At 29.3% G+C, this 18,689-nt stretch overlaps 1 protein-coding gene across 1 annotated transcript; it reads right to left on the bottom strand.

Moving 5' to 3' along the window:
* Positions 1 to 1,785: 1,785 nt before the first annotated feature.
* cep57 (centrosomal protein 57) lies at positions 1,786 to 18,569 on the bottom strand. The gene is made up of 10 exons (XM_073817990.1): positions 18,440 to 18,569; positions 16,337 to 16,490; positions 14,900 to 15,043; positions 13,453 to 13,574; positions 13,190 to 13,384; positions 13,013 to 13,111; positions 7,547 to 7,615; positions 7,175 to 7,398; positions 6,645 to 6,789; positions 1,786 to 4,281 (listed from the first exon to the last, which is right to left on the bottom strand). The coding sequence occupies exons 1-10, from the start codon at positions 18,476 to 18,478 to the stop codon at positions 4,069 to 4,071; spliced, it is 1,404 nt and encodes a 467-aa protein (XP_073674091.1). The 5' UTR covers positions 18,479 to 18,569; the 3' UTR covers positions 1,786 to 4,068.
* Between the last annotated feature and the right edge of the window lie 120 nt (positions 18,570 to 18,689).

The raw sequence follows: 18,689 nt of genomic DNA, 5'->3' as shown, positions 1-18,689 counted from the left end.
TTCCAGAAGCCTGGCGTTACATTTTTAGAACTTGTAACATTTCCAGAAGCCTGGCGTTACATTTTTAGAACTTGTAACATTTCCAGAAGCCTGGCGTTACATTTTTAGAACTTGTAACATTTCCAGCAGTCTGGCGTTACATTTTTAGAACTTGTAACATTCCCAGCAGTCTGGCGTTACATTTTTAGAACTTGTAACATTTCCAGAAGCCTGGCGTTACATTTTTAGAACTTGTAACATTTCCAGCAGTCTGGCGTTACATTTTTAGAACTTGTAACATTTCCAGCAGTCTGGCGTTACATTTTTAGAACTTGTAACATTTCCAGCAGTCTGGCGTTACATTTTTAGAACTTGTAACATTTCCAGACGCCTGGTGTTACATTTTTAGAACTTGTAACATTTCCAGCAGTCTGGCGTTACATTTTTAGAACTTGTAACATTTCCAGCAGTCTGGCGTTACATTTTTAGAACTTGTAACATTCCCAGCAGTCTGGCGTTACATTTTTAGAACTTGTAACATTTCCAGCAGTCTGGCGTTACATTTTTAGAACTTGTAACATTTCCAGACGCCTGGTGTTACATTTTTAGAACTTGTAACATTTCCAGCAGTCTGGCGTTACATTTTTAGAACTTGTAACATTTCCAGCAGTCTGGCGTTACATTTTTAGAACTTGTAACATTTCCAGACGCCTGGTGTTACATTTTTAGAACTTGTAACATTTCCAGCAGTCTGGCGTTACATTTTTAGAACTTGTAACATTTCCAGAAGCCTGGCGTTACATTTTTAGAACTTGTAACATTTCCAGCAGTCTGGCGTTACATTTTTAGAACTTGTAACATTTCCAGAAGCCTGGCGTTACATTTTTAGAACTTGTAACATTTCCAGAAGCCTGGCGTTACATTTTTAGAACTTGTAACATTTCCAGCAGTCTGGCGTTACATTTTCAGAACTTGTAACATTTCCAGAAGCCTGGCGTTACATTTCTAGAACTTGTAACATTTCCAGAAGCCTGGCGTTACATTTTTAGAACTTGTAACATTTCCAGCAGTCTGGCGTTACATTTTTAGAACTTGTAACATTTCCAGCAGTCTGGCGTTACATTTTTAGAACTTGTAACATTTCCAGCAGTCTGGCGTTACATTTTTAGAACTTGTAACATTTCCAGAAGCCTGGCGTTACATTTTTAGAACTTGTAACATTTCCAGAAGCCTGGCGTTACATTTTTAGAACTTGTAACATTTCCAGCAGTCTGGCGTTACATTTTTAGAACTTGTAACATTTCCAGAAGCCTGGCGTTACATTTTTAGAACTTGTAACATTTCCAGCAGTCTGGCGTTACATTTTAAAAACTTGTAAAATTTTCAGACGCCTGGTGTCACATTTTTAGAACTTATAACAATTCCAGGCGCATGGCGCTAAATTTTTTAGAACTTGTTACAACTTCAAAATCTAGTATTTGTTCATTTATGAATCAATAACTTTAAACATTTTTAGATTGTTTAAAATTAATAAATGCTGTAAAAACACATTGCTCACGTTAGCTAAATGTTAACTAATGCGACTTTATTGTAAAGCGTTACTGAAGTCTGAAATGTTCTCTGGTGTAATTAAGTGCTGAATGCTGTTTTTCTGAAGGTCTGTCTGGAGACACACTTGTGTAGATACTGTACAGATCATTGTGTCTTTAGCTTACATGAGGATTATGACTGAAAATATAAATTATAAATAAAGGTTTTCATTCAAATAAACTCCTGGCGTCTCAGTGGAAAGAAAGTAAACAAACGTAATTCATTTTGCTTTTATTCAGTGCTGTAAAAATAAATATTTTAAACATATTTCAAGTCATTCTCACACAAAGCAAGAGTCTGAGCACCGGTGTATTTCACAAACACACACAAGCTAAAAACAACTGCAGCTTCAACAAGGCTTTTATCAATTCAGATAAAATCCATCATATGTATTTTCTTAATGTATAATATTCAATAAAGCACTCACATCTCACACTATCACGGAAACAAACACGGAATGATGTAAACATTATAATATAGGACAACTCATTATTAAAGAAAAATTGGAATGCTTTGGAATGTTGAAATGATTCATTTGAAACACGAAACACTGAAAAACAAAGTCTGAGTTTAAATTAATTTAGATTTTAAAAATGTAACACTTTCCAGTAAGGTTCCATTTGTTACAAATGTGTTTAAACGGTCAGGTTTAAAAATTCAAAAAAAATCATAAATATGAATCCACTGTAAAATGAAATGAATAGATGCTATAAAAATACATTTGCTAATTTTAAGTTATGCATTAACTAATGTTAGCAAATGAGACCTTATTGTAAAGTGTTACCAAAAACAGCTGGAGCTGCGCAGGAATTCTGGGTAATCGCTGAGGTAGAAACAACTAGTTAGTTTTTGTTTCAAATCTTGTTCAGTCCTTTATTCAGCTCTGGAAATATTTCTTAACACATACCCTTCATGTGATCAAACTGAAAAATACTAATGAAAAGAGTCGAGATCATGTGACTGGATCTGCATTTCACTGGGAACCTCATCCACATAATCTTTCCACATAAACATCTATGGAAGCAAACCAAAAATTAAAGTGATCAAATAAAAAGTTTAAAGGGTAAATCTCAAACAAATAAAGTGAGAAATGATATTCAGCATAAACATAAAAATTAGAGCTGCTTTATAAGCATGAATATTTGCATTATGACATTATTTTAATAATTTTGAGCCAATTTTGTAATGCAAAAAAACCCATCTCTTTATTGTATTGCATTTACACCCATTGGTATGGAAGCCGTTTCTGGCACTGAAAAAAAATTTGTAAAGTTTTTTTTTTTTTAATTTTTTGCAGCTTTTTATCTCACAATTCTGACTTTTTTCTCCAAATTGATTGATATATGAACTAACATATAAGTTTTGTAATTATATTATATATATTGTATAACTAGCAATTATGAAAAAAATTAATTGTGATATAAAAAAAAAATGCACAATTCTGAAGATAAAGTCAGTATTGCGTGATAAAAAGTCTTATAAAGTCAGAATTGCAAGTTCATATTGCAATTCTGAGAAAGTCAGAATTGTAAAATAAAGTCGCAACTGCGAGTTATAAAGTCAGAAATGAAGATATTTTGAAGATGAAGTACTGCGAGATATAAACCTAAAATTGTCAGCAAAAGTCAATTTTCTTTCTATTTCTTCTGCTCAAAACTGGACTTTATAACTCACAATTCTGAAGAAATTCTGAAGATAAAGTCAGTATTGTGTGCTAAAAAGTCACAATTGCGATATATAATTGCAATTTATAAAGTCATAATTGTGTGAACATTTTTTTTCTCCTCAGAACTGGACTTTATAGTTTGCAATTGCGAGTTTATATCACAATTCTGAAGTTAAAGTCAGTATTGCATGATATGAACTTGCAACTGCGAGTTATAAAGTCAGAATTGTGAGTTTATATCATGCAATTTGGAGAAATAAAGTCGCAATTGCATGATAAAAACTCACAATTGCAGTCAGAAAAAGTCAGAATTGGGATATAAAAAAATCACAATTATACTGCAACTCTTTATTACTCACAATTGTGAGTTTATATCTCACAACTCTGAGGAAAAAAAAAAGTCAGAATTGTAAGTTTATATGATGCAAGTCTTAAGAAACTCTGAAGATAAAGCCAGTATTGCGTGCCAAAAAGTCACATATATAGATATAAACTTGCAATTCTGTGAACATATCAGTCTTTTTTTTTTCTCCTCAGATCTGGACTTTATAACTCATAATTGCAATTATATCTCACAATTCTGAAAAAAAAAAATTGAGAGATACAAACGCAAAAAGTCCGAATTGCAAGTTTATATCTCGCAATTCTGACTTTTTAATTTGTTTTTATTCGGTGGTGAAAACAGGCTTCCGTACATTTGAGTGAGAAACTTTTCACTGTAATATCACACAAAAAAAAAAAACTGCATCAGAGAACTTTAAATTGTCATGAAAATAACTGTCCTTTTGATTTTGGGCTGACCTTTGACCTGGACGTGTTTTTTGATGAGCGCGTCAGTATTCCCAGCTGAGCTGCTGGCTGCGCAGTGACGTCTGCAGCGAGCGCATGTCCTTCAGCAGACGCAGACTGTCTCGACTGCGCTCACCTGGTTTCTCTTTGACCTTCACCGGGCCGGTGGAACGACCGCGACTCGAGACCGTAGTCGTCACCTTGATCTCTCCTCCGCCGTCGCTCTGCTCTCGACACTGACGCCTTAACTTCTCCATCTGACACAGAAACAATCCATCACATCATGAAGCGGTTCGTATTTACACTTGTGGTCAAATATGTACAAATAAGTTGTTTTTACTGATCAAAAATACAGTAAAAACTGAAATATTTTTACAATTTAAAAAAGGAGTTTACTATGTGAATATCTGTTCAAATGTAATTTATTTCTGTGATCAAAGCTGCATTTTCAGCATCATTACTGCAGTCTTCAGTGTCGCATGATCCTTCAGAAATCATTCTAATATTCTGATTTGCTGCACAAGAAACATTTCTGATTATTAAACTGACATTTTTGTAACATTTAAATATGCTGTAATTAATTTAGAATATTTTTCAATATTTATTTATATTTAAATATTTTTTTAAAAATAGTTTCCATTATTTTTCCCACAAAAACTTTAAGTACAAAAGATTGCATTCTAAATGACTATATGTGAAAAACTCAATTTTTTTTCACATTCTGATTGACTGATTATTTGATAAAATAGTACAAATTTTGAAATATTATTAGAAGGTAAAATATCTGTTTTCTATGTGAATATCTGTTCAAATGTAATTTATTTCTGTGATTTGAAGCTGAATTTTCAGCATCATTACTGCAGTCTTCAGTGTCACATGATCCTTCAGAAATCATTCTAATATACGGATTTGCTGCTCTATAAACGTTTCTGATTATTAGCAATGCTGTAAAACAAATATTTTTATCCAAACAGTCATACATGTTATTTTTCAGGATTCACAGATGAATAGAAAGTTCAAAAGAACAGCGTTTATTTGAAACAGAAATCTTTTGGAACATTACACATGTCTTTATCATCACTTTTGATCCATTTAATGCATCCCTGAATAATACAATATACAATAATACAAATATTTATTTGTTGTTATTTTTAATTGTATATAACAAAAAAGTGTTTTTAATATTGATAATAATCTGAAATGTGTCTTATTTTTATATAATTATATTAGAATTTATATTATATTGTATTGTATTCTTATATTAGAATGATTTCTAAAAAAACATGGGAGCATTTCACATGTAAATACAGTAAAAACTGAAATATTTTTACAATTTAAAATAGCTGTTTTCTATGTGAATATCTGTTAAAATGTAATTTATTTCTGTGGTCAAAGCTGAATTTTCAGCATCATTACTGCAGTCTTCAGTGTCACATGATCCTTCAGAAATCATTCTAATATGCCGATTTGATTATAAGCAATGCTGTAAACCTAATATTTTTGTGGAAATAGTCAGACATTCATTTTTCAGGATTCACAGATGAATAGGAAGTTTAAAAGAACAGTATTTATATGAAATAGAAATCTTTTGTAACATTATAAATGTCTACACTGGCACTTTTGATCCATTTAATGAATCCCTGATTATTACAAATATTTATTTGTTGTTTTTTTGTTTTTTATAATCACAAAAATTGTGTTTTTAACATTGATAATAATCTGAAATGTGTCTTATTTTTATTTAATTATATTAGAATTTATATTATATTATATTCTTACATTAGAATGATTTCTGAAGGATCATGTGACACTGAAGACTGGAGTAATGATGCTGAAAATTCAGCTTTGATCACAGGAATAAATTACAATTTAACAGATATTCACATAAAAAATAGCTATTTTAAATTGCAAAAATAAATCAGTTTTTACTGTATTTTTGATCAATAAAATTTGTTTTACTTATTTGATCACTAGTGTAAATGTGAAACACTCCCATGATGCTTCATTCTAGAATATAATATAAATTCTAATGTAACTATATAAAAATAGAAAACATTTCAGATTATTAAAAACACCACAACTTTTTTTTAAATATACAATTTAAAAAAAAATAAATAAAAAATAAATACAGAAATAAATATTTTTATTCATTAGAGATGCATTGACTTGAACAATAGTGCCAGTGAAGACATTTATTATATTACAAAAGATTTCTATTTCAAATAAATGCTGTTCTTTTGAACTTTCTATTCATCTGTGAATCCTAAAAAATAAAATGTATCATAGTTTTCACAAAATTATTCTGTTTTCAATCAAGAAATGTTTGTTGAGCAGCAAATCAGTATATTAGAGTAATTTCTGAAGGATAGTGTAACACTGAAGACTGGAGTAATGATGCTAAAAATGCAGCTTTGATCACAGAAATAAATTACATTTTAACAGATATTTACTCATAAAACAGTTATTTTAAATGGTAAAAATATGACACAATTTTTAATAGTATTTCCGATCAAATAAACGCAACCTTGGTGAGCAGAAGAGACTTTCAGACACATTAAAGGATTAGTTTAATATGATTATTTCTTATTATTTCTAGTGGTGCATTGTGGGCTGGAGTTACCTGAGTTTGATGTCGACGGACTTTAGCGATCTGTTCACCTTTATTCTCCATCCTCTTCACGAGCGTCTCCATCTCACGCTCCAAATCCTGCCGCAACCGATCCGAACCGCACGACTGGATCTGTTTGGACAATTCCTGCTGCTCACTGACACAAACACACACAGGTTACTGTCATTTTTGGAGGTTGGCAGTCATAGTCATAATTATTGGGAGAAAACTTTTTGAAAATGCAAATATTTTCACAAATTTTTGGGTGATTTATCCCTTTGACCAAGACTATTTATTTTAATATCATTAAAATAGTAATACAGTATTTATTCATATTGTCAATTAGTTTAATTTTAATTTAACTTAATTTGTTTTATTCAGTTTATTCATTCATTTTCTTTGTTTATTTGTGTGTCTTTGTTAAATATGTTTACTTTTTTTTATATATATATCTGTTAACAAAATATTAACAAAAAAGTATAATAGTATCTCACTGCTTCAGGTTGACAGTAAATGACAGTAAGATACAGAACAAGCCTCACAAGCTCATGTGTCCGAACTCGTCCTGCAGCGTCAGCAGCAGATCTGACAGCTCCTCACTGCAGGAAGAGGAAGAGGAGGAGCTACTGCCGGCCTGGGGAGCTCTGTCATTGGTGGAGGGGGCGTGTCCCAGCACTCGCTCGTTACACAGCTGAGGATGATGCTGCTTCATGAGATGAAGGACGTGCTGGACGTTTGCTCGCACTGAGTGACTCGAACCTGTCGACTGAAGACACAAACACGTTAACATCACATGTTCTGATTTGTCACCTAGGGACAGTGTTAAGGTCAGAAATGATAATGAAAAACTTTGATGCAAAAATACATGTAATACAAATACATGTTGTAGTTTAAAACGCTGTGTTTGTTTTTACCGTCCCGGTCACAAAGGGCACGTCTCCCAGACTGAGTCTGTAATGCGGCGGTGGATGTGACGGATGTTTCTGCAGAAACACAGGAGGATTCACACATGAGCAGCTCATCTTAGTAATTCAAGCAAATGTCAATCAAGTCAAATTTATTTGTGAACAGCAATTGTAACAATGCACATCCAAAGCAGCTTTACAGATTTAAATGTTAGCCAGTTTTGTTCTGTTATTAGATGTAGGTATCAGTCAGTTTTGTTCGATTACGAGTTTTAAATATTAGTCAGATTTGTTCTATTACAAGATTGAAATATCGGTTGATTTGATTCTATAACACACTGAAATATCATTCAGTTTTGCTTTATTACAAGATTTAAATAAAAGCCAGTTTTTTTCTATTACATGACTTGAATATTGTCTGGTTTTTGTTCTATTATGAGATTGAAACATCAGATTTTTTGTTCTATTACGAGACTGAAATATCGGTTTGTTTTGTTCTATTATGACACTGAAATATCGGTTTGTTTTGTTCTATTACAACACTGAAATATTGGTTTGTTTTGTTCTATTACGAGACTGAAATATCGGTTTGTTTTGTTCTATTACAACACTGAAATATCGGTTTGTTTTGTTCTATTACGAGACTGAAATATCAGTTTGTTTTGTTCTATTACGAGACTGAAATATCGGTTTGTTTTGTTCTATTACGAGACTGAAATATTGGTTTGTTTTGTTCTATTACGAGACTGAAATATCGGTTTGTTTTGTTCTATTATGACACTGAAATATCGGTTTGTTTTGTTCTATTACAAGACTGAAATATCGGTTTGTTTTGTTCTATTACAAGATTGAAATATCGGTTGGTTTTGTTCTATTACGAGACTGAAATATCGGTTTGTTTTGTTCTATTACAAGATTGAAATATTGGTTGGTTTTGTTCTATTACAACACTGAAATATCGGTTTGTTTTGTTCTATTACGAGACTGAAATATCAGTTTGTTTTGTTCTATTACGAGACTGAAATATCGGTTTGTTTTGTTCTATTACGAGACTGAAATATTGGTTTGTTTTGTTCTATTACGAGACTGAAATATCGGTTTGTTTTGTTCTATTATGACACTGAAATATCGGTTTGTTTTGTTCTATTACAAGACTGAAATATCGGTTTGTTTTGTTCTATTACAAGATTGAAATATCGGTTGGTTTTGTTCTATTACGAGACTGAAATATCGGTTTGTTTTGTTCTATTACAAGATTGAAATATTGGTTGGTTTTGTTCTATTACAACACTGAAATATCGGTTTGTTTTGTTCTATTACGAGACTGAAATATCGGTTTGTTTTGTTCTATTACGACACTGAAATATCGGTTTGTTTTGTTCTATTACAAGATTGAAATATCGGTTGGTTTTGTTCTATTATGAGACTGAAATATCGGTTGGTTTTGTTCTATTATGAGACTGAAATATTGGTTGGTTTTGTTCTATTACAAGATTGAAATATCGGTTGGTTTTGTTCTATTACGAGACTGAAGTATTGGTTTGTTTTGTTCTATTACGAGACTGAAATATTGGTTTGTTTTGTTCTATTACAAGACTGAAGTATTGGTTTGTTTTGTTCTATTATGACACTGAAATATCGGTTTGTTTTGTTCTATTACAAGACTGAAATATCGGTTTGTTTTGTTCTATTACGAGTCTGAAATATTGGTTTGTTTTGTTCTATTATGACACTGAAATATCGGTTTGTTTTGTTCTATTACAAGACTGAAATATCGGTTTGTTTTGTTCTACTACGACACTGAAATATCAGTTTGTTTTGTTCTATTACAAGATTGAAATATCGGTTGGTTTTGTTCTATTACGAGACTGAAATATCGGTTTGTTTTGTTCTATTACAAGATTGAAATATTGGTTGGTTTTGTTCTATTACAACACTGAAATATCGGTTTGTTTTGTTCTATTACGACACTGAAATATCGGTTTGTTTTGTTCTATTACAAGATTGAAATATTGGTTGGTTTTGTTCTATTATGAGACTGAAATATCGGTTGGTTTTGTTCTATTATGAGACTGAAATATCGGTTTGTTTTGTTCTATTACAAGATTGAAATATCGGTTGGTTTTGTTCTATTACGAGACTGAAGTATTGGTTTGTTTTGTTCTATTACGAGACTGAAATATTGGTTTGTTTTGTTCTATTACGAGACTGAAGTATTGGTTTGTTTTGTTCTATTATGACACTGAAATATCGGTTTGTTTTGTTCTATTACAAGATTGAAATATCGGTTGGTTTTGTTCTATTATGAGACTGAAATATCGGTTGGTTTTGTTCTATTATGAGACTGAAATATCGGTTTGTTTTGTTCTATTACAAGATTGAAATATCGGTTGGTTTTGTTCTATTACAAGATTGAAATATCGGTTTGTTTTGTTCTATTACAAGATTGAAATATCGGTTGGTTTTGTTCTATTACGAGACTGAAGTATCGGTTGGTTTTGTTCTATTACGAGACTGAAGTATCGGTTTGTTTTGTTCTATTACAAGATTGAAATATCGGTTTGTTTTGTTCTATTACAAGATTGAAATATCGGTTTGTTTTGTTCTATTACAAGATTGAAATATCGGTTGGTTTTGTTCTATTACGAGACTGAAGTATCGGTTGGTTTTGTTCTATTATGAGACTGAAATATCGGTTTGTTTTGTTCTATTACGAGACTGAAGTATTGGGTTGTTTTGTTCTATTACGAGACTGAAATATCGGTTTGTTTTGTTCTATTACAAGATTGAAATATCGGTTGGTTTTGTTCTATTATGAGACTGAAATATCGGTTGGTTTTGTTCTATTATGAGACTGAAATATCGGTTTGTTTTGTTCTATTACGAGACTGAAATATTGGTTTGTTTTGTTCTATTACAAGACTGAAATATCGGTTTGTTTTGTTCTATTATGACACTGAAATATCGGTGTGTTTTGTTCTATTACAAGACTGAAATGTCGGTTTTGTTCTATAACAAGACTGAAATATTGGTTGTGTTCTATAACAAGACTGAAATATCGGTTGTGTTCTATTACGAGACTGAAAAATCGGTTTGTTTTGTTTTATTACAAGACTGAAATATCGGTGTGTTTGTTCTATTACAAGACTGAAATATTGTCTTGTTTTGTTCTATTATGAGATTAAAATATCAGTCAGTTTTGTTCTATAACAACATTGAAATATTGGTTGATTTTATTCTAGTACAATGTTTAAATAGCAGACAGTTTTGTTCTATAACAAGATTTTAATATCGCCTGGTTTTGTTCAATTACGAGATTTAAATAACAGTCAGTTTTATTCTATTACATGATTTAAATATTGTCTGGTTTTGTTCTATTACGAGATTTAAAAAGCTTTAAAAAGCTCAGTTTTGTTCTATAACATTAAAATATAGGTTTAAATATTTAAAATATTATTTATATTTAAATATTAGACAGTTTTGTTCTATAATAACTCTATATATTGGTTGATTTTGTTCTATTACAAGGTTTACATATTGGTCAGTTTTATTCTATTACAAGATATAAATTTCGGCTGACTTTGTTCTATTACGAGATTTAAATATCTGTTTATTTTGTTCTATTACAAGATTTAAATATTAAATATATAAAACAAAACAACTTATATTTCAATGATGTTATAGAACTAAACTGACCGATATTTAAATATTATAGTAGAAAAATCCAAATGGCATTTCAATGTCGTTACAGAACCAAATCATCCAGTATTTCAATCTATTAAGAGAACAAAACTGACCAATATTTCAATGTCATTACAGAACGAAATTACCAAAGTTTAAATCTGGTAATAGAACAGAAGTAACCGATATTTATATCTCGTAATAGTATAAAACTGACCAATATTTTAAATCTTGTAATAGAACAAAACCGGATGACATTTCATTGTTGTTATAGAATCAAATCAACCGATATTTTAAACTCGTAATAGAACAAAACCAGACATTATTTACAGTATATCTCAGAAATAGAATAAAACTATTTAAATATTGTACTAGAAAAAAAACAATGGATCTCAGTGTTATAGAACAAAATGGACCGATATTTCAATCTCACAATAGACTAAAACTGATCGATATTTATATCTTGTCCTAGAAAAAAAAACCAATCGATTTCAATGTCGTTACAGAACCAAATCAACCAGTATTTCGATCTATTAAGAGAACAAAATTGACCAATCTTTCAATGTCATTACAAAACGAAATTACCAAAGTTTAAATCTGGTAATAGAACAGAAGTAACCGATATTTATATCTCGTAATAGTATAAAACTGACCGATATTTTAAATCTTGTAATAGAACAAAACTGGATGACATTTCATTGTTGTTACAGAATCAAATCAACCGATATTTTAAACTCGTAAAAGAACAAAACCAGACAATATTTACAGTATATCTCAGGAATAGAATAAAACTATTTAAATCTTGTACTAAAAAAAAAAACAATAGATCTGAGTGTTGTTATAGAACAAAATGAACCGATATTTCAATCTCATAATAGACTAAAACTGATCGATATTTATATCTTGTCCTAGAAAAAAAAAACAATCGATTTCAATGTCGTTACAGAACCAAATCAACCAGTATTTCGATCTATTAAGAGAACAAAATTGACCAATCTTTCAATGTCATTACAAAACGAAATTACCAAAGTTTAAATCTGGTAATAGAACAGAAGTAACCGATATTTATATCTCGTAATAGTATAAAACTGACCGATATTTTAAATCTTGTAATAGAACAAAACTGGATGACATTTCATTGTTGTTACAGAATCAAATCAACCGATATTTTAAACTCTTAATAGAACAAAACCAGACATTATTTACAGTATATCTCAGAAATAGAATAAAACTGTTTAAATCTTGTACTAAAAAAAAAAAAAACAGATCTGAGTGTTGTTATAGAACAAAATGAACCGATATTTCAATCTCATAATAGACTAAAACTGACTGATATTTAAATCTTGTACTAGAAAAAAAACAATCGATTTGAATGTTGTTTTATAACAAAATTGACCGATATTTAAATCTCGTAATAGAACAAAATGAACCGATATTTCAATCTCATAATAGACTAAAACTGACTGATATTTAAATCTTGTACTAGAAAAAAAAAAAACAATCGATTTGAATGTTGTTATATAACAAAATGGACTGATATTTAAATCTCGTAATAGAACAAAATGGACCGATATTTCAATCTCATAATAAAACTGACCGATATTTAAATATATTATTAGAACAAAACTGTTATTTTTTTCGACACACTATAATTCTCAAAAAGCATTAGAAAATGATACAATCAGCCAGATGTCAGATGTGAATTTAAGATTTCTGAATGTAATCAGCAGTCATTTAAACCATGATTCAATTAGCAATATCTCTGCTTTCAGAGATGTTTCTGCACTCATTTACCTTTGCTGAGAGTTTCTTTTGTTTGCTCCTGCTGGATTTATGCGGACGTGGAGAGACAGACTGAATGAGCAGACGATTGGCTTCTAGACCTGTCTGCAGCTGACCACAGAACAGATAAACAGTTAACATCATACATACACACATACAGACAGTAGAGAGACAGACAGAGAGACGAACCTGAGCTGCTTTGTCCTGCACCAGTTTCCTCTGGTGTTCCTCTTCCTGTAGTTTCCTCTCCAGCTGTCTGATCTTCCTCTCAGCAGTGCTCTGAGTCTCCGTCAGCCGGTGATACTCCTGCTCCAGCATATCCAGCTTCTGCAGCTTCAGCTGAACATCGGCCTGATCCGCTGAACCCAGACGCTCCAGAGACACCTGCACAATACAGAATATTAACACACATATACACCTGTTTCAGCGGGTTCTGTGTGTGAGAGACGCACCTGTCGACGCAGCACAGCGGTTCTGTCCGATTCTGTGTTTCTCACGGTTTTCCTCATGTGCTCCAACTGTCTCTCCAACCGCGAGCATCGATTCTCGGCCGCAGTCAGCTGAGAGAGCAGATCTACACAGACAAAAACACAATTACTATACATGTGAGAAAATAAAGCTTTGTATTAATCAGTGCAACCTAAATCTAAAAGTAATAAAAAATATTTTCAGCATTTGAAATTGAAAAACAAACAATACATGAAAAACTTTACTAAAACAATATTAAAAAATATTTTAAAAAAAACTTGTTTTTAAAACTTACTTTAAAAAAAAAGAAATATATGATTTCTAATATCAATAAATAAAATTAATAATAACGTAACAAAATTACTAAAACTTAAACAAAATAAATAAATAAAATCAAAGTTTATAATACAATATAAATGTTACCAAAAAAAAGAAAAAGAAAAAAAAAAAGAAAGAAAACAATCAGGAATGTTTCCCAACAACAAACCAAAAAAATCCAAAACATTAAAAATGCCCCATAACAAAATTAGTAAAACTTACACTGAAAATAAATTGAAGAGATAAAAATAAATGCTTACTAATAAAAATATTACATTCAAATGTTAGTGCTAAAATTTCCAAACATTAAAAAATGTAAAATAAAATAAAAATGCATTAAAGCTATATATAAATTATATTAAAAAACATTTATTTCAAAAGTAAACATTACAAAAATATTACTAAAAATGACAAAAGCACATAATTACTAAAACTTAAAATTAAATTTAAAATTAAAATCTATAATTTAAAAAAAACATTAAAGCTATATATAATTATTATATTTTAAAAATACCTAATACATATTAGAAATATTATTTTGAAAAAATGTTATATTTTTTATAACATTTATAATATAAATGTTACAAAAAATCTGAAAAGTTGTCCAACTAACTGAAATAAAGTAACCAAGTAGAAGTTCTTAACTTAATATACTTAAAAAATAAATAAAATAATAATAATAATCCAAAAAGCTAGAAATGCCACATAACAAAACTACTAAATCTAACAAAAATTAAAAAAATTAAAATAAAATAAAAATACATTAAAGCTATATATAATTATTATATTTTTTTACTTATATATATATATATATATATATATATATATATATATATTTATTTTTATTTTTTTATATTAAGTTTTAGTAATTATGTGCTTTCCATTTTTATTAATTTCTTTAATTAATTACTTTTCAAAATAAAAAGTTAAAAAGTAAATATTTCCATAAACATAAAAACTTAAAGTTAAATTCAAATGGAAACAAAAAATTAATATAAGCTCGATCTAGTATTCCATATAAGTTCATTGAGTATTAATAAATACTATAAGAGTACATAAATCACCCTGGTGTCAGGGGTGTGTGTGGATGAGTGAGATCAATCACAAACTCACCCTGGTTTTTGTGTCTGTCATCGTCTCTGTGGTCTGAGCGAGTGAATTCTCTGGAGATTGTGTGGAGCTTCTGCTGAGCGTCACATCTCTCCAGCTCCAAATGACGGATCTTCTCCTGCAGGTTCTTCAGTGCGGAAATAATGGCTGCAAAAACACAACATGATTTATTCAGCTCACACACAATATTCAGCAACTCATTTGAAAAAGTCAGCCAAACAAAACAGAGCTCGTTTATATATGGAAATGACTGTACTGTTCCAAGATGAGCCATTTATTGTAATGTTGCTCTTTTGTAAATGCTTTTGAATAAATGCATCTGAAAATGCAAGAAAACTAAGAATCTGAATGTGAACTCTTATCTCTCCAGCAGGTGGAGCTGTTCACCAAACATTCACACTGGTTTGGGGAATATTTCATCACCAAACTGATGAGAATGACTGATCCTGAGCACAAATCAGCATCTAAATGTGTGTTTTACTATCATTAAATGTTATTTATATTCTGAATAAGTTTTAAACATTTTTTATTTTATTTTCAATCTTCATTTAAATTTCTGAACATTTTAGTAATTGTTGCTTGTTATTTTTATTAGTTCTTTTAATATCTGTATAGTTTTATAAATTGTAATTTTAGTTATTTAGTATGTAAAAGCAAGTTTAAATAAAATTAAAGTTTTTTTGCATTACCATATTTTTTAGTTTTAGTAATTATGTGCTTTTTTGTAATTTTTTTTAAAATAATTTCTAATATATTACATATTTAAATATAAGAATTATATATAGCTTTAATGTATTTTTTGGTAATTTTATTATTTTACAATTATGCAATATTATGATTTTTTTTATTAAAAAGGTTTTAAAAATTTTTTAGTTAAATAAATAAATAAATAAATAAATAAATAAATATATATATATACACAACACACACAATATTTATTGTATTGTACCTTTATATTAATATATATATATATATATATATATATATATATATAAAAATAAAGGTAACTTATTTTTTATGTTTATTTTTCTACAAACATGAATGCCTTATTGTATATATATATATATATATATATATATATATATATATATAGGTAACTTATTTTTATTATCTAATTATTTTGCATTATTCTTCTCTAAAGTGTAAATTATTTTTAAATACTGTAATTTTATGTATAAAAAATTAAGACAAAAAATACTATTTCCTGGCATATTGCATGTTTAAGTAACTCATTTAAACGTCACACAGACTATATTGCCAGCTGAAGCACTGAATTATTCATGAGTGTCACATACAGCTGTCAGTCCCTCTCTATACGCACTATAGGTCTCATCAGTGCATCTAAGCGTGTGTGACATCTCAGGTGTCTCAGGTGAGTTTAGTGTAGGTGAGTTTAGTGTGTGTGTGTGTGTGTGTGTGTGTGTGTGTGTGTGTGTGTACCTGCACTGCTGCTCTCAGGGAAGGCTTTGACAGGTTTGTGTGTGAAGGGCAGGGGTGCGTTTATGAAGGGACGTCCCGAGGGATACTCGGCGTAAGAGGGCAGAGACACGCTGTCAGACATCGGTCGGCCTCTGAGGGGCGCCGTCACTCCCTCCTGCTCAAATACACAAATATTGTACATTGCTTAAAATGAGTACTGGCTTAAATAAAATGCATGAAAGGAAATGATGAAAAACAGTGTTAGAAATTAAATATTATGCCATTTGTCAGCTATGGAAATGCAGACACAGTTTATTATGAATGTAAAACTATAAATTACAAATGAACAGTTCATTTGCAAAAACAGATAACTCTTCATTTTTAAAAATCATGTTTTTTCAATTAATCTCAATCAAACTGCAGTTGTTGTTTTTTTATAAAATAAAAAATAATAAAAAATGCAGTAACTAACACTGTAAATCAATAAAACCATGATAATAAAAACATGATTTTTGAACAGTAAAAAAGTACAAATAAACTTCATATATTGTTTTTTCTTTCGTTTATTGGCTTATTTGTTATTGCAAAAAGCCTTTTCTAAAGAACAAAAACTTTACTTATATTTTTGTATGTGCATGTATTTTTATTGGCCTTTCTCTCATTTTAGATTGACCTTAAAATGGACATTGGTTTTCATGTTTATTTTGATTTATTAAAGTTTTAGTTTAGTTATATTTTTTGTTCGTTTTTATTTTTCCATTATTATTTTAAATTAAGTTTTAGTAAAAAAAAAAAAAATTATATATATATATATATATATATATATATATATATTATAAGTTTGTTTTGTTAAAAAAGTAAAAGATTTATTTAAAAAATTCTAAATTAAAGTTTAAAAATGCATATATATATATATATATATAATTTTTTTTTTAACTAAACAAACTTATGAAAAAAAGCTTTCAAATTGATGCCGAAAGGTTAACTTATTTTTTATTTTTTATAGAAATTTTATTTATATATTTTTATGTTCATTTTTCAATTAAATTGATAAAAAGTGGGTTCTGGCTTGAATAAAATGCCATTTGTCAGTCTGGGGAATTCTGATGTAATGCATGTACAGTTTATTAACAATTACATATATTTTAATTTATTTTAAGTTCATTGGCTTATTTAATTATTACTGCAAAATCCTTTTCCAAAAAACAAAAACTTTACTTTTATATTTTACATGCATCTTTCATTTTAATTATTATAACAAAGTTTTACATTTGCAACACAAGAATAATGCAAAATAAAACTTTAATTTCATCTAATATTTTGTTTAATATTTTACATTCTTTAACAAAACAAACTTATGAAAAAATAACATTTCTAAAGCTTTCAAATTGATGCCCAAAAGGTTATTAATGTATTTATTGCAGATGAAACATTGTAAATTAAATTGATAAAAATACAATACAATGTAAATAATATAATAAAAGTCAATAAAAATAATGTCAATACAATACCAACTTGAAATTATATATTACTAATTATAAATGATATATACGGCTATTTTTTTTAAAAATAGCAAAAAGTCTTTTCTCTTACTTTTATGTTTTTACATGCATCTTTCATTCTAAATATTACAAACGTTAATTTCATTCATTTTTTGTTTAATATTTTTTTAATTCCAAAGTTTTCAAATAAATGTAAATACCCAAAGGTATATTATTTTATTTCTATTTTATGTTAATTTATGTAAAATTACAAAGTTTTGTATTTTTACTACTTCACTGTTATATAAATAAAATAAAAAACTAAATTGTATTAAAACAATTGTCTGTTTTGTTTTAAACTACACTAGAAACGAGTTTTAAACACAAAATCAGCATTTAACACAGCAGAAGTCATCAAAAACAGAAGTTTTGCGGAAGTTAAAGCTTGCTTTACTATAATATGATTACAGTTTGATTTTAATGCACATCATTTCAAGTCTAGCGTTTATTTTAAATCATTATGATTCAATAAAACATCATTCTGATTTGATTAAACATTACACTTTATGTCGATAGTTTAAAGTCGCGTTATCTGTATTAACTTTAAAGCTGCTGAATGTGTGAATATTAAAGATGTTTTTACCTTCTCTCTTCCCGCGGAGTGTTTTGAGCTCGCGTCCATTAAAATGCGGGTTTGATCTTAAATCATTTTTAATTAAAATGCACTCACATTTTATGACATTTAGCTCAGTTTGTAGTGAATTTGTTTGTTTGGTGCAAACAGGAAACAAAATACAAGCGCGCAAAGCAGAGGTTGTGAAGGCAGCGATGACAACATCCGGTGGAATTCTAAATAAAAGTCGCGAACTAAAATACATTTTAAAATTATGTAC

The sequence above is a fragment of the Garra rufa genome, chromosome 14 (genome assembly GCF_049309525.1).
Source record: "Garra rufa chromosome 14, GarRuf1.0, whole genome shotgun sequence".
Taxonomy (NCBI): domain Eukaryota; kingdom Metazoa; phylum Chordata; class Actinopteri; order Cypriniformes; family Cyprinidae; genus Garra; species Garra rufa.
Note: the sequence above shows the minus strand (reverse complement) of the source record. Positions and strands in the feature narration are given on the sequence as shown.

Coding starts and splice junctions, on each gene's coding strand:
- cep57 (XM_073817990.1), bottom strand. CDS start 18,478: ATGGACGCGAGCTCAAAACACTCCGCGGGAAGAGAGAAG. Junction 13,385..13,452: donor CCGCTGTGCTGCGTCGACAG/GTGCGTCTCTCA, acceptor TGTATTGTGCAG/GTGTCTCTGGAGCGTCTGGG. Junction 13,112..13,189: donor TGCAGGACAAAGCAGCTCAG/GTTCGTCTCTCT, acceptor TTCTGTGGTCAG/CTGCAGACAGGTCTAGAAGC.